Source organism: Lepus europaeus, chromosome 13 (assembly GCF_033115175.1).
Source record: "Lepus europaeus isolate LE1 chromosome 13, mLepTim1.pri, whole genome shotgun sequence".
Taxonomy (NCBI): Eukaryota; Metazoa; Chordata; class Mammalia; order Lagomorpha; family Leporidae; genus Lepus; species Lepus europaeus.
The window spans coordinates 69668803-69681202 of NC_084839.1; the positions used below are offsets into that span (position 1 = coordinate 69668803).

The 12400-nt window shown below is 51.5% G+C and overlaps 1 protein-coding gene across 1 annotated transcript in view; it reads right to left on the reverse strand.

Annotated features, from left to right (window-relative positions):
* Positions 1-511: 511 nt before the first annotated feature.
* SLC4A5 (solute carrier family 4 member 5) overlaps positions 512-12400 on the reverse strand; it is a 115847-nt gene continuing 103958 nt past the window's right edge. The window contains exons 22-27 of the mRNA XM_062209682.1: positions 9080-9148; positions 8274-8447; positions 5603-5755; positions 4000-4084; positions 2960-3027; positions 512-1215 (exon numbers count right to left, since the gene is read on the reverse strand). Coding sequence (XP_062065666.1) covers positions 2993-3027; positions 4000-4084; positions 5603-5755; positions 8274-8447; positions 9080-9148 — 516 coding nt within the window. The 3' untranslated portion in view covers positions 512-1215; positions 2960-2992. The remainder of the gene's footprint in view (positions 1216-2959; positions 3028-3999; positions 4085-5602; positions 5756-8273; positions 8448-9079; positions 9149-12400) is intronic.

Here is a 12400-nt window from a genome sequence, read left to right on the forward strand (position 1 = left end):
CTCAAGGAATTCATGATCCAGGGTCATCTGTCTTTGAAAACAAAAAGCACCTGCATTTGTCGTCTTGAATAAATGCGGTGATCAAAATGATTTACTCAAAACTCAAATCCATAGTTGTTTTGGAGATGCCTGCTGCTCATTAAAATATAGATTGAAGCTAAAATGACTGATGTTAAGTTTCGTGGGAAAAGAGTTTGTTTCTATAATGACTGGCTTTGGTGTACCTGAATTGCATTTAATTATTCTTTTAAAGTACTGGTTTGGTTATTGTTGCAAAGTTATAATCTTCTAAAATAAGACATTAGCTTTACCTAATGTGGGATGTTCATGTGAATGGAAGTTTAACTTTGAGAATCAGCCCTTGAAAATTTGTAGCAAGGACCCATCCAAATGCCAAAAGAAACTTGACTTCAGGTTTGCAAAACCAGTCATGCGGATTTAAAGAATCATATTGTTGGTCCAACAAGTGCTTTGAGATTTCTTAAGAACTGTTCTATTTTAAAAACGCTGATTCACTTAGATGTGTTGGTTCTCCCACTAAGAGACTTTGGGACTGTTTTTTCAACCTGGGAAAGCCTCCATCACCCATCATGTTTCTGGAACAAGGCCCACAATACAGGTGGTTCACACTTAGAAAACCCGGTGAGACGGACAGAAAAGACAGGACCTTTCAAATACATAAGAGTGTTCTAAGAATTCTTTCAAACCATCTAGATTTAAATCTAACCTTTTTTAGAAAATTGATATTTCAAATACAAATGGGCTACTGCTCCTTTAGTCTTAGCTACAGTGTTGGGAGACAAGCATTTTTTCATTTCAAAAGAATGTAGCTTCTACACTGGACTTCATTTTAAAATAAGATATAGTATCTAGGTATTTTAATAACTACAATGGGGGAGAGGGGGACGTTGCACCTAAGGAGAACGCACAGACAGACCTCCAGCTTTCTAGCAGGTACGAGTCCCTCTGGTACATGGGAGACAGGCACAGAGAAGTTGGGGGTTCACCCAGGCCCTCACTCTTCCCAGTCTGGGAGCTGCTGTGTCATCCTAGAGCGTGGTCTCACCGTCAGCCTCTCTGCCATATTTGTCCACGTCTGTGAAGTCATAGTCTGACTCCATCTCTATCTTCACCTGTGGCACCATGAAGACAGGGTTCCGGGAGTAGTTGAAAGCAGGTGAAGCTGGACAGGAAATTTTGAAGTGCAAGGTGATGCTGGACGAGAGGTGGGAAGGAAGAATGATTTATCTGGTTTTGGACTCTTCCCCCCAGCAGGGCTCTGATGACAGTAGTCCTCGCTATGCCTTATGAGAACTGTCTTAAGTGACTTCACATTCCGCCACGGAACTGGTCTCGCCCCGCCTCAGCCTATCTTCACATACTGCCAGGGCGTACTCTGTCACACTTCTGAATCCAGCTCTAGTGGGTGACCCAACAGGACCTTCTGTGGTTGGCCTCTACTGAAGTTTGATTACCCTGTTCTTGTGTTTGATCCCCATCTTCTTGGCTGTCCTGTGTGTGTGCAAATGGTCCTCAAGCCTGTTCACACCCCTTTCTCCCCCCTTCTGGGCCGATTCTCACTGATGTTCCCTAGATTCTCCAGAAGGCTAGTCCTGTGCAAGCCCTGGCCTTTCCCTCCCACGTGCTCCGTGCTGTTTCACTCGCAATGCAGCCTTGGTTGACATGTCTTCATCCCCAGGGCTTAAGCACCGTGCCTGGGAGTTCTCTGATGCTTAACCTTCATTAAACTGGGTCCTGTTGCTGGCCTTTTCTTTACTAAAATGGAATCTTGGCTACTTAGTGATCTTTCCATCCATAGATTTGGTAAAACACCAGTGTAGTTGGGCGGTGCCATCTCCACTGCTAAATTATCTGCACTTCTGATCTTGTCACATGGCCTTATATAATTTTAATGGGTTTTGGGAAATGCCACGTCCTGGGGTCCAAATTCTCTTTCCAGTGCCCGAAATTGGGGGATTAAAATTTGATTTGGTGTAAATTATTTTTAAATGAAAATAATTCAGGATAGCTGCTTTCCCCTCGTGTATGTAAAGCTCAGTGGCAATGAGGGCATGGGAGCCCTGGCTGTGGATGTGGGATGGGAAGGAAGCAGAAATGTAATTCAGCCACCTGACTCCCGGGCTGCGGCATCTTTGGGGGGAGGGTTGCCTCTGTGCTGTCTCCTCCTCTTGGCATTGTGATGTCAGCTTTGCCTCGTCAGATGATCTCATAAGTGTTTCCTTAGACACTTGGGTGAGCGTCATCTAAGTCAAGGTTTCCTGCCTCTAGACGCAGGATGCCCGTGCTCTTGTGCCTGTTCCAGCTCAGAGCGAGTCCTGTCGGTTCTAGGGCACAGGGAGGAATGGGGCTGCCTCTGCCATCTTCCCGATTTTCTTTTCTCTGAGCTCCCCTTTCCTGTGTTTGAGCCCGTGTGTGTGTAATCATCAAGTAGTCCCATTTTGTTCACAAGGCTTCTCATTCAGAACACCTAGAGTCCCAGTGGGCCTGGGGTTCCTGGCATCTGGGCCTTCAGTCTTGACTCTTGCTCCTACTTCTACCCAATCTTTGCTATTCAGTTAGCTTTCTGGATGCCTGGCTGACCTTCCCTGGGATTTATTCACAGATCCTTAAGTATCTTGAGCCTTAGTGTTCATCCTGGCTTCAATAGATCTTTAAGCCATGTCTAGTTTTGTTTTTTTTTTTTTTCCCAACATTTACTTTCAATTGTTGTCCTACCTGGTATCTTGTAGTAACTTCCTTTTCTAGAGTTGAGTACTTTGTGGGCTATACCCTCATTGTTCCATATCAGAAAGACGACACTTTGTACTGGGCCCCTCAGCCCTCATCTCTCAGCAAAGGCCTTTTACTGCGACATGGGCCAGCCTGGGACATCCCAGTGCCTCGCCATCCTGGCTAGTGCCGAGTCTAATCCCCAAGGAATCTATCCAGTGGCTTTTACCTGCGATCGAGTTCTGAGCCAGTGAAGGAAGCATCAGAGTGAGTAACTCCAACTGGAAGATCTCTTTCCTGGCGTGAGAATCAAAGTGTCAGATGGGGAGCAGGCCCGGACAGCGCACTGGAGGACGTCCTGCCTCCCTGGGGCTTCCTCTACCATCTCTGCTTTCCTCTTCTGGGACCCTAGGGCCAACACTGCTGCCTCCCAGAGACAACCAGGTAGGGAGGGTGTGAGGCAGGAGGAGGACCAAGGAAGGAAGACAAAGAAGCTGTGGGAAGTACACACCTGGGGTGCGAGAGCCAGAGAACCTGTGCTGGGGAGTGGTGATGGGAAGCCCTCAGGGCCTGGGAGGGTGCTGGCGGGCTCCCCTGGCCACCTGCCCCGATCTGCCTCTTTGAGGAACATGGCAAGGCCTATAATAAAAGCACCAGGGCCAGGCTGGGATCCTCAGGAGACTCCCAGGGTGGACTGTGGTCACCAATAGGGAGCTGAAGCTGGGAGGGGTTAAATAGAGGCAGAGGCAGAGGCTCCCGCGATGATAAGCAGAGCCCAATCCCGCCCAGGCAGCCACCCTCCCCGTGATGGAAGGGACTTTGTGATTCATACAGAATCACAGCACAACCACTGGGCCCCTCAGTTCCAACATATTTACCTGCAGGTGCCCTCCTGTTTCTCTAAACGGGAAAACTAGGCTCTGATTTGCACTCCATCATCTCAACCACAACTGAGAAACACCACGTCTGGACTGACGTGTTCTCAAAGAGCACAGGAGAGGACCAGGCAGTGCCATGGGCCTCTGGGAGCAGCAAGGAGAGAAAGGAGGGGCTTGGCCTGAACGCAGGTAAAGACTGGCCACTGGAGTCTGCAGGGTTTGCTCTGGGGTCTCCGGGGGGAGTCCAGGGCTCGTGGCTCAGTTCTCTTCGCGCCCTGCCTAGCACAGGAGTCCCCTCACATGCACAACGCTGCAGATGGAAGTTCCTTAGAGGAAGAGCTGCAGGATTAGCAGAAAGCAGAAAGGAGAGAAACCCACGTATTTTACTTACTGGCAATGCAGTGGATACCGTTTTGGGGATCTGACTGGACACTTTCCATGGGAATCTTTATAACTGAGGGAGGAGGGAACTGGGGCTGGAGAGAGACAGTAGGAAACGCTGATAAACACCACCAGTCAACAGCTTTGGCTTTCCTGCCAAGATGGGAGGTGCACGCTCTGCAGTGCAAACCACCATCCTCTTCCACACAGCCTGGACAGCGAGGGATGCACGAAGTGCCCTGGGATGCAGGGGGGGAGGGGGCCATGGGCACAGGTAGGTGCTGTTCTAAACATGCCGCGGACAGGATGGAACTCTCTCAAGAGTGCTACTCCTCGGAACAGTTCCATCTCCCATAACCAGTCGCTGGGGACTGAATCCACACAGTAGCCATGCAGCTGTAGATGTGTAAAGTGAATTTGTGCAAACCAAGTCCTGTTTCCCATCGAATAGGTCACAGTTCAGAGATGCTTTTTCCCAGCCCTGGAACAGTTCCTGGCACACAGAAGTCACTCAGATATTCACTGGATGAACCAATGCTCTTGGCTCCTGGCTTTGGCCTGGCTCGCCCTGACTGCAGCTATTTGGGGAGTGAATCAGCAGATGGAAGATCTGGGTCTCTCCCTCACTCCCTGTAACTCTGCCTTTCAACTAAATAAATAAGTCTTCTCAAAAATTGTCCTTTAAAAGCCCTTAAACTGTGGTCAGCAGCTATCTTCACAAGTCACCTAGAAGAAACGGATGCACAGTGATGGGCTCTCTCCTCCCGGGAAGCAGGAAGTAGTTAGGGCTGCTCGCTACCCTCAAAAGCCAGCAAGGATCTGCACAGCAGGGCAGGGGGGACGCGGGGTGCCGGAGATGGTCTGGGCAGCTCGGTACACTGGAAACCAACAGGGTCCAAGTCAGGAACGGTTTTCTTAATTCCCTCAGAGACATGGAGCGCTATGCCAAGCTGGAGCACATCGCTTCCCTATGGGGGACAGTTTCATCCTCTGTTATGAGCACCTGAACTAGACAATCTCTCCACTTAACACTTTGCTGTAATTTCCAGACTGGCTCCTTGTCTGTGGGTCTTGGAGAGCTTTGGGGGTGGGACGGGAAGGAAGCACAGAGGGGAAAGAGGCAAATGGGGCCAGTGATGGGAATGTGCCCAGTGTCAGGAGGACTCCTCCCCCGCCCACCCCTCGTCCCTAACATCTCCCTGGCAGGCCAAGCCAAGCCTGTCCCCAGCCCCTCCTCACTGTCCCGGAGCCCAGGGAGCTTATGCATTCCCATCAGAGCTTTCCCCCAGGCCTGCTCCATCCTCTGGAGGTCACTCCTCATGAGCTCCTGGCAAGCTGGAGCCATTTCCCAACCGACTCCCTCAAGCACCTGACTGCTGTTGACGGCCGCCCAGCCATGAAAGAGGGGGGCCCAGCCAACTGGCTTCTACCTGGGCAGAGAGCCCTTCACTCTGGCCCACCTGGAGGGTGGTCCAACCAAGGGATAAGCCCTCGGCTGGACTGGCCCCAGGCGTGGGCCACCGGAGAAGCCACCCCTGCTCCCTGGCCCCCGTGGAAGTGGAGGGAGGGGCTCTCAATGTCTCCCCACCGTCCAGGCCTCACATCTCCCCCACCTCCTCGTCACTGTCCTCGTGGGCCCCCTTCTTTTTCTTCTTCTTGTCTGTCTCCTTCTTCTCCTTCTCGGGCAGGATGTTGTCAATCCAGGCCAGATCGTGCTGGGAGAAGATGAAGTCCAGGAGCCTTCGGACGATGATGAGGCCCAGGATCTGAGGAGGGGGAGGGAAGCGCAGCTCTCGCAACAGCCGTGGGCTCAGCGCCCCAGAGTCTCCCTCAGCCAGCGTGACCGGGGGACTTTGCGGGGCCAGTGTTTCAGAGCCATCCCAAAGCTCCCACAAACCTTTAGTCCCCACCCTGGTTTCCCTCAGCTGGCCTTTACTTCAGGCGAGTGACCACGCTTACCAGCGACCAAGAGGGAGGGAGCTCGTGACAGTCAGGAGGGGAGCCGGGGGTGGGAGAGGAGAGATCACGGGCCAGAAACTGCAGTTATCCTTTAAATCAGTGCTTCCCAAACTCCAGCGGCCATGAGAAGCACCTGGGAGGCTTGAGCGGGGCTTCACCTGGAGTCTGATTCAGCAGGTGGGGGAGGGGGCTGGGGATCTGAGGCCCTAACAAGTTCCTCAGGTGCTGCTGCTGCCACCAGCCCAGGACCACGCTTGGAGACTCACCGTAAGCCCTCATTTCTGAGAGCTTCCGATCTGTGTACGAAAGCTGGATATCGTATAGTGAGATAGTTGGAATTTTAAAGGGCAGTTTAGACAATTTGCTTTTGTTCACGATGAACAAACTCAAGGAGAAAACAAGTGCTCTTTGGGGGAGAGTAAAAGCTGACCTCTTGGAAGTTCAGCAGGCCCAGGTGGCATTACATGTACTGCCCTTTCACCACCGAGAACTGGCCCATACAGGTCGGCAGGAGCCGCGCAGTGTTTGGAGCACAGGTGCTTCACTACCACTGCTTCTTGGAAGCAAGCAGAGATGGAGACAAATCTGAGTTTTAAAAATGCTGGCTCCAGGGGCTGGCGCTGTGGCACAGCAGGTAAAGCCACTGCCTGCAGTGCTGGCATCCCATATGGGCACTGGTTTGAGTCGGCTGTTCCATTTCTGATCCAGCTCTCTGCTATGGCCTGGAAAAGCAGAGATGGCCCAAGTCCTTGGTGTCTCCACCCTTGTGGGAGACCGGGATAAAGCTCCTGGCTTTGGATCGGCGCAGCTCCAGCCGTTGTGGCCATTTGGGGAGTGAACCAGCAAATAGAAGACCTCTCTCTCTCTCTGCCTCTATGTAACTTTGTCTTTCAAGTAAATAAATCAATCTTAAAAAAAAAAAAAAATCCTGGCTCTGAAAACAGAGCAGTAGTTGCTAGGGGTAGAGGTGGGGAGAGGCACTGCTCACCCAGGGTTGGTGGCAAGAGGGACTTTTTGGGGATGACAGAGCCGTTCCGTATCCTGACTAAGGTGGTGGAATCACCATTCTGTATAGTTGTCAAAACTTAGAACTGCAGAGGGAATGTCACTGTGTGCCGTTACAGGCTGACAGGGATTCTGATCTCGCTCTTCCCACCCTGGCACGCCCTCATGCTGTCTCATCTGCTCATCGGTGAGGCAGGTTACCAGTAGTGCTGCCGGGCTGCTGCGGCCTCGAGGGAGCAGCTCAGTAAACAGGGAGCGGCCTCCCCGGTCAGCGCTGAAGTCGGGGTGGGGCTGCCAGAGAGGCCCCACTGCCCTGGCTCCAAGAGGTGCTTCCCAACCCTGGCCGCACACCTCGGCGCACCTGCGGCTTCACTAACAAGAGCCCAGCTTCCCTCAGATTCTGATTTAATTCATCTGGCTTGAGCTTAATCAGCTGCCAAGGTCAGGAGGCCCCTGCTGGAGCCCTCCCGGGAGCACACAGGTCAAGTCTCACCTGTGCCTACGTGGGCCCCTGCCCCAGGCCTCCAGGTGCCTCCACCCTCAGTTCGGTGCTCCAGTCCTGCAGCAGGGCTGCATGGTGGTCTTATCTAGGGGGCTGCATTGAGGGCTTATAACTTTATTTTGAAGTAATTTCACACTTAGGTGAAACTGGCAAGAGCAGTCCAAGAAGCGCTGCACACCTTTCTGCGGCCCAAACTTCCTGCCCTCGCTGGGTTCCGCAGTTCCTGATCTGATCTTGGCTCGTTCCCTCACCAGTTCCTTGTCTGACTCTGTTCTTTGGGGCTGGCGAGATTTATACTTCCTTATTTTTTTTTTCCCAAGTTAAACAACAATTTTAACCAAAACTTTAACCCCAAGGACTCTCACAAAAACATATTACAAATGACAGCATGAAAAAATAATCTTGCACAGTAACTCAAAGTTTCTGAAATCTCAAGTTAGACCAACTAGACAACCTCTGCCCAGGGTAAGACTAGCTGGGTTTTTCCAAAAACCTCTCACCTAGGCAAAGGTAAACTTTTTTTTTTTTTTCTTTTGAGATTTACACTTCCTTGAGATCTGCTTCTGAACCTGAAGTGCCAGCGTCTGGTAGCTGGGAAGGGCTTCTCCAGGCCCCCCAGAGCCTGGGGGCTGCAGGCTTTCATGGGCTCCTGGGCCCGCCCACCACACCCACGTCCTCCCACCCGGCCCCTCCTGCTCTGGGCCTGTCTCTGTGGCCCGCCCGCCCGAGGGAGCCAGGCCACAGGTGAGAAGGCGGAAGGCAGGTGGGGAGGTGGGTGCTCCCAGCTGAGGAGGGCCGGGAGCCCACGGCAGCCTTACCATGACCGGGAAGATGATGGCGGCCACCGTGGACTTGAGGATCCAGAGCACGGCCAGGCAGAGGACCTGCACCAGCGTGAAGAGGTGGATCCGGCGCAGGGGCACGTGCCGCAGGAAGGCGTGGTCCGGCTGGTGCTTGGCCGGCATCAGGAAGAGCTTGCAGCGCTCCCAGAACTGGCGAGGACAGCGCGGGGCTCAGCCAGGCAGCCGGGCCCTGGGCCCTGCTGGGGCTGGCATGGGGAGAAGGGATCCCGCTACGGTTCTTAGAGCGGGGATGCCCTGGTCAGAACTTGAGGACACGCAGGAGCGGGTGGAGATGTCTAGGCAGATACTTAACGGGGGTCTCAGGGAAAGGTCCAGAGCCCTGGGTGAGGACCATGGCTCTGGAGTTGACCACAAGATGAACAGTGTACCTATCCGAGGGAAATGCAACTTACATACAAAACAAGCTATCTACGACATAGGGTAGGTAGAACAAAATGTGTTCTGTGGAGTTGCCTTAGGGAAGAGAGAGGAGGGGTAGCAAAAAGCTCACTGGAGTTAGTTTGACCTAGGTTTGACTTCAGTCTCAGTTTCTCCATCTGTAAAATGGGGACCAGAGGAGCTAATTATAGAGGTTAAATCAGATGCACCCGTAAAGCACTTACGATAGCTATGTTGCCTGGCCCATGGTACAAGTAAACAACAGCATCATTACTAACACTTCCAGTGCACTGGGGCAGCAAGCATTTGGGGGTTTGATGACACGGGACCAAGTGGGGAATGTTGACTCCAAGCCCTATCAGCCTGGGCTGGGAGAGCCTTACCTGGATGCCATTCAGGGAGGCCACGCCCATGTAGAGGAAGACTCCGTAGAGCACCGGCATGGGGATGTACTGAAACGAGAGCACAGCTCTAGACTGCGCCTCTGCCTGGGGTGGGCCCTTGGCCACCCTGTTCTGGATGGCAGCGTCTGCCAGCAACAGAGGTGGCTGAGGGGCTCTGTGTTTGGAGGAAGGGAAGGCCTCAGCAGGGAGGAAGTGGGGGTGCTGGGGTGCTGCTGTTCCCTTCTCGCCCAGCCTGTGGCTCCTCTCCTGGCCCAGCCCCTCTTTGGGCTCTGCAGAAGCTATGGGTCTAGTTGGAGTGGATTTCTGGAAAGTGGGAATGGCTCCATAGACTGCCCTCTGCTCCTGCCAGCCCCTTCCCACCCCCAGCCTCAGCTGAGGGCCCCCCACCAAAGCTGCTCAGCCTGCAGGATGCTGGGGACCTCTTGTGAGCTAAACTACACCACCAGGGAATACCAAGGTCACTTAACAAAATGCATGCATCATACATAGATAAGAAAAAACAGACGTGTAGAAGATAACCCCCACTAATCAACGCGCCATGAATGAACTGGTGGGTACCCTGTCTTCCAAATGTGCACGCAGGTAGTTTGCTGCTTTAGGTCAGATAATTCATGCTGCTCTGCCATTGATTAGTCCAGATCTTTGAAAGCCTTTCAAGACATTTCTCCGCCATCTAAGTCATGGGTTTTTTCTTTTCTTTTCTTTTCTTTTTAAGATTTATCTATTTGAAAGGCAGAGTTGGGGGGGGGTGTCTTCCTTCTGCTGGTTCAGCCCCCAAATGGCCCCAACAGCCAGAGCTGGACCAGTAGGAAGCCAAGAGCTCCTTCCAGCTCTCCCACGTGGGTGCAGGGGCCCAAACACTTTGCCCATCCTCTGCTGCCTTCCTGGGTACATTAGCAGGGAGCTAATCAGAAGTAGAGCAGCCGGGACTCAAACCAGCACCCATTCGGGACTCTGGCGCTGAAGGTGGCAGCCTTACCTGCTAAGCCACAACACCGGCCCCAACTTCTGCTCCTTTTATTCTCACTGTCATCTGCACCTGTGGCTCCCTGCTGTCCCCAGCGGCTCTGCCTTGGTCTCAGGGTGGTCATGTTGGGGCACTCTGGCCAGGATGAAACACTACCCCAACATGGGCTGTCCAACTCAGAGACCCCACTTAGAATGTCAATCAAGTCAATCAAATAAACCTTTTTAAAATACCTAGGCCGTTTATTTCTAAATACAAAGCATGATGTGGACCCGTATGTTGTGCACTTCGAGATATTTGAACTAAATGTAAAGAAAAGAAACAGAGGGCCATTGCATCATTCCATTAGTGTGCGGCTTAGGAGATTTTTGCCCACTTTTGGCACATGCTAAAAATGTCAGTGAACAACACTGTCCTAATCACCCTTAATTGTAGGAGCAATGGGTGTGAAAACCACATCAAAGGGGAGAACTGGGGTAAGTCTTAGATAATTTCTGGTTAGCCTGGCTGATCACAAAGTCACTTCTTTATCCAGCTGAAGACATTGTCTCCAGTCTAGCCACTTTCAGGCTCCAGCAGATTTCCCAACAAATCACAAAGCCTAAGACATCGCCTCCTACTGGTGATAGATAGGGCTGTGACCTAGGATTCTGTTCATCAGTACCACGATTCCTCGGGTCCCCAGGAGGAGGCCCTTCCCAAACAGCAGTGAAATGAAGTGGCGCAGCTCTATACCACCAGTTAAAGCTCTCAACAGTGAGCACAGCCACAGCCGGCAGGACAGTATGGTCCTCAGACCAGCATCATTGGCATCACCTGTGGGCTTGTTAAAATTGCAGCCTTCCTATGTAACTTGAGACTGAAAGCATGAGAACAACACAGAACCCAGAGTGGGGTGTCTGACAGTCCTAACAAGACATGGGACAGTGTGAGCAAAAGACAAAACAACACTTTGGGGAGGCATTCGGTGCAGTGGGTGAGAGGCCACTTTTTACCCCCACATCCCACATCCGAGAGCCTTCATTCAGATGCTGGCTTTGTTTCCAATTCCAGCTTCCTGCTAATGTGCACTCTTGGAGGCAGCAGGTGATGGCCTAAGTGTCTGCGCCCCTGCTGCCCACTGCCCACGTGGGAGGCCTGGGTTGAGTTTCTGACTCCTGGCTTTGGTATGACCCAGCCCTGACTGTTGTAGGGATCTGGGGAGTGAACCAGTGGATGGAAGATCTCCCTCTGGCTCAGTACTGTACAAAACAAAACACAAACACAAACCAAGAGCAAACTTCACAGCCTTGGGATAGATGGGAATCTGCAGGGCTAAGTGTGGGAGTGTTGGCTGCCCACCGAATGCATGCCCTCAAGCTCCCCGACTTCCCTCACACTTGACAAGAGGAACAGATATTTGCAAGTTGGTGATGGAAGGACTGAAGACAATCACTGATCTTCTAAGAATAAACAGTGCTGTATCTAATCATTCATTGATAACACGAGAGGGGAGGGAAAGAGAGGAAAACAGAGAGAAGAGAAAGTGGGGGAGGGAAAGAGAAAATTTAGTTCTTTGCTGCTCAAAGTATGGTCCTCTGACCAGCATCATTGGCATCACCTGTGAGCTTGTTAAAACTGCAGAATGTTGTCCCCTAGTAGAATTGGTACCTGCTTTTAACAAGATGCCCAGGTGACTTTTATTTACATTAAAATTTGAGACACCCTGGAGCAAAATTCTATTGGAGGAACTGGTTAAAACCAGATGTAGTTGTTAATAAGTAATACATACATTAGTAAAAATAGAAACACTAGCAAGTAGTTTTCAATTTACAGCCTCTAAAATTGGCAGCCTCAGGGAGACCTTCCCTCTGTGGGCTACAGAAACAAGAGTTAGATTTCAGCTAAAGTGCAGTCTTGGATAGACAATCTCCAGAATAAATTCCCTATACGCCTAATTCTGAGCATGCCTAAATTGACAGGAACAAACGTAGAGATGCAGAAAGTTAAACAAATTTTATGGAAAAATTCTCTTGATTGGAAATAAATGGTGAGTTTACATCTAGGATCTCCAATTTTGATTATTTTTCTTGAACTGGCTATACCACCTATCTTTTCTCTAACTTAAGATCAATCCCAGGGCTAGCACTGTGGCGTAGCAGGTAAGGCCACTGCCTGCGGTGTCAACATCCCATAAGGGCACCAGTTTGAATTCCGTCTGCTCCACTTCCCATCCAGCTCCCTGCTAATGTGCCTGGGAAAGCAGCAGCAGATGGTGCACATGCTGGGGCCCCTGTCTCATGTAGGAGACCTGGAAGAAGTGCCTGGCTACTGCCTTTAGATCGAATCAACTG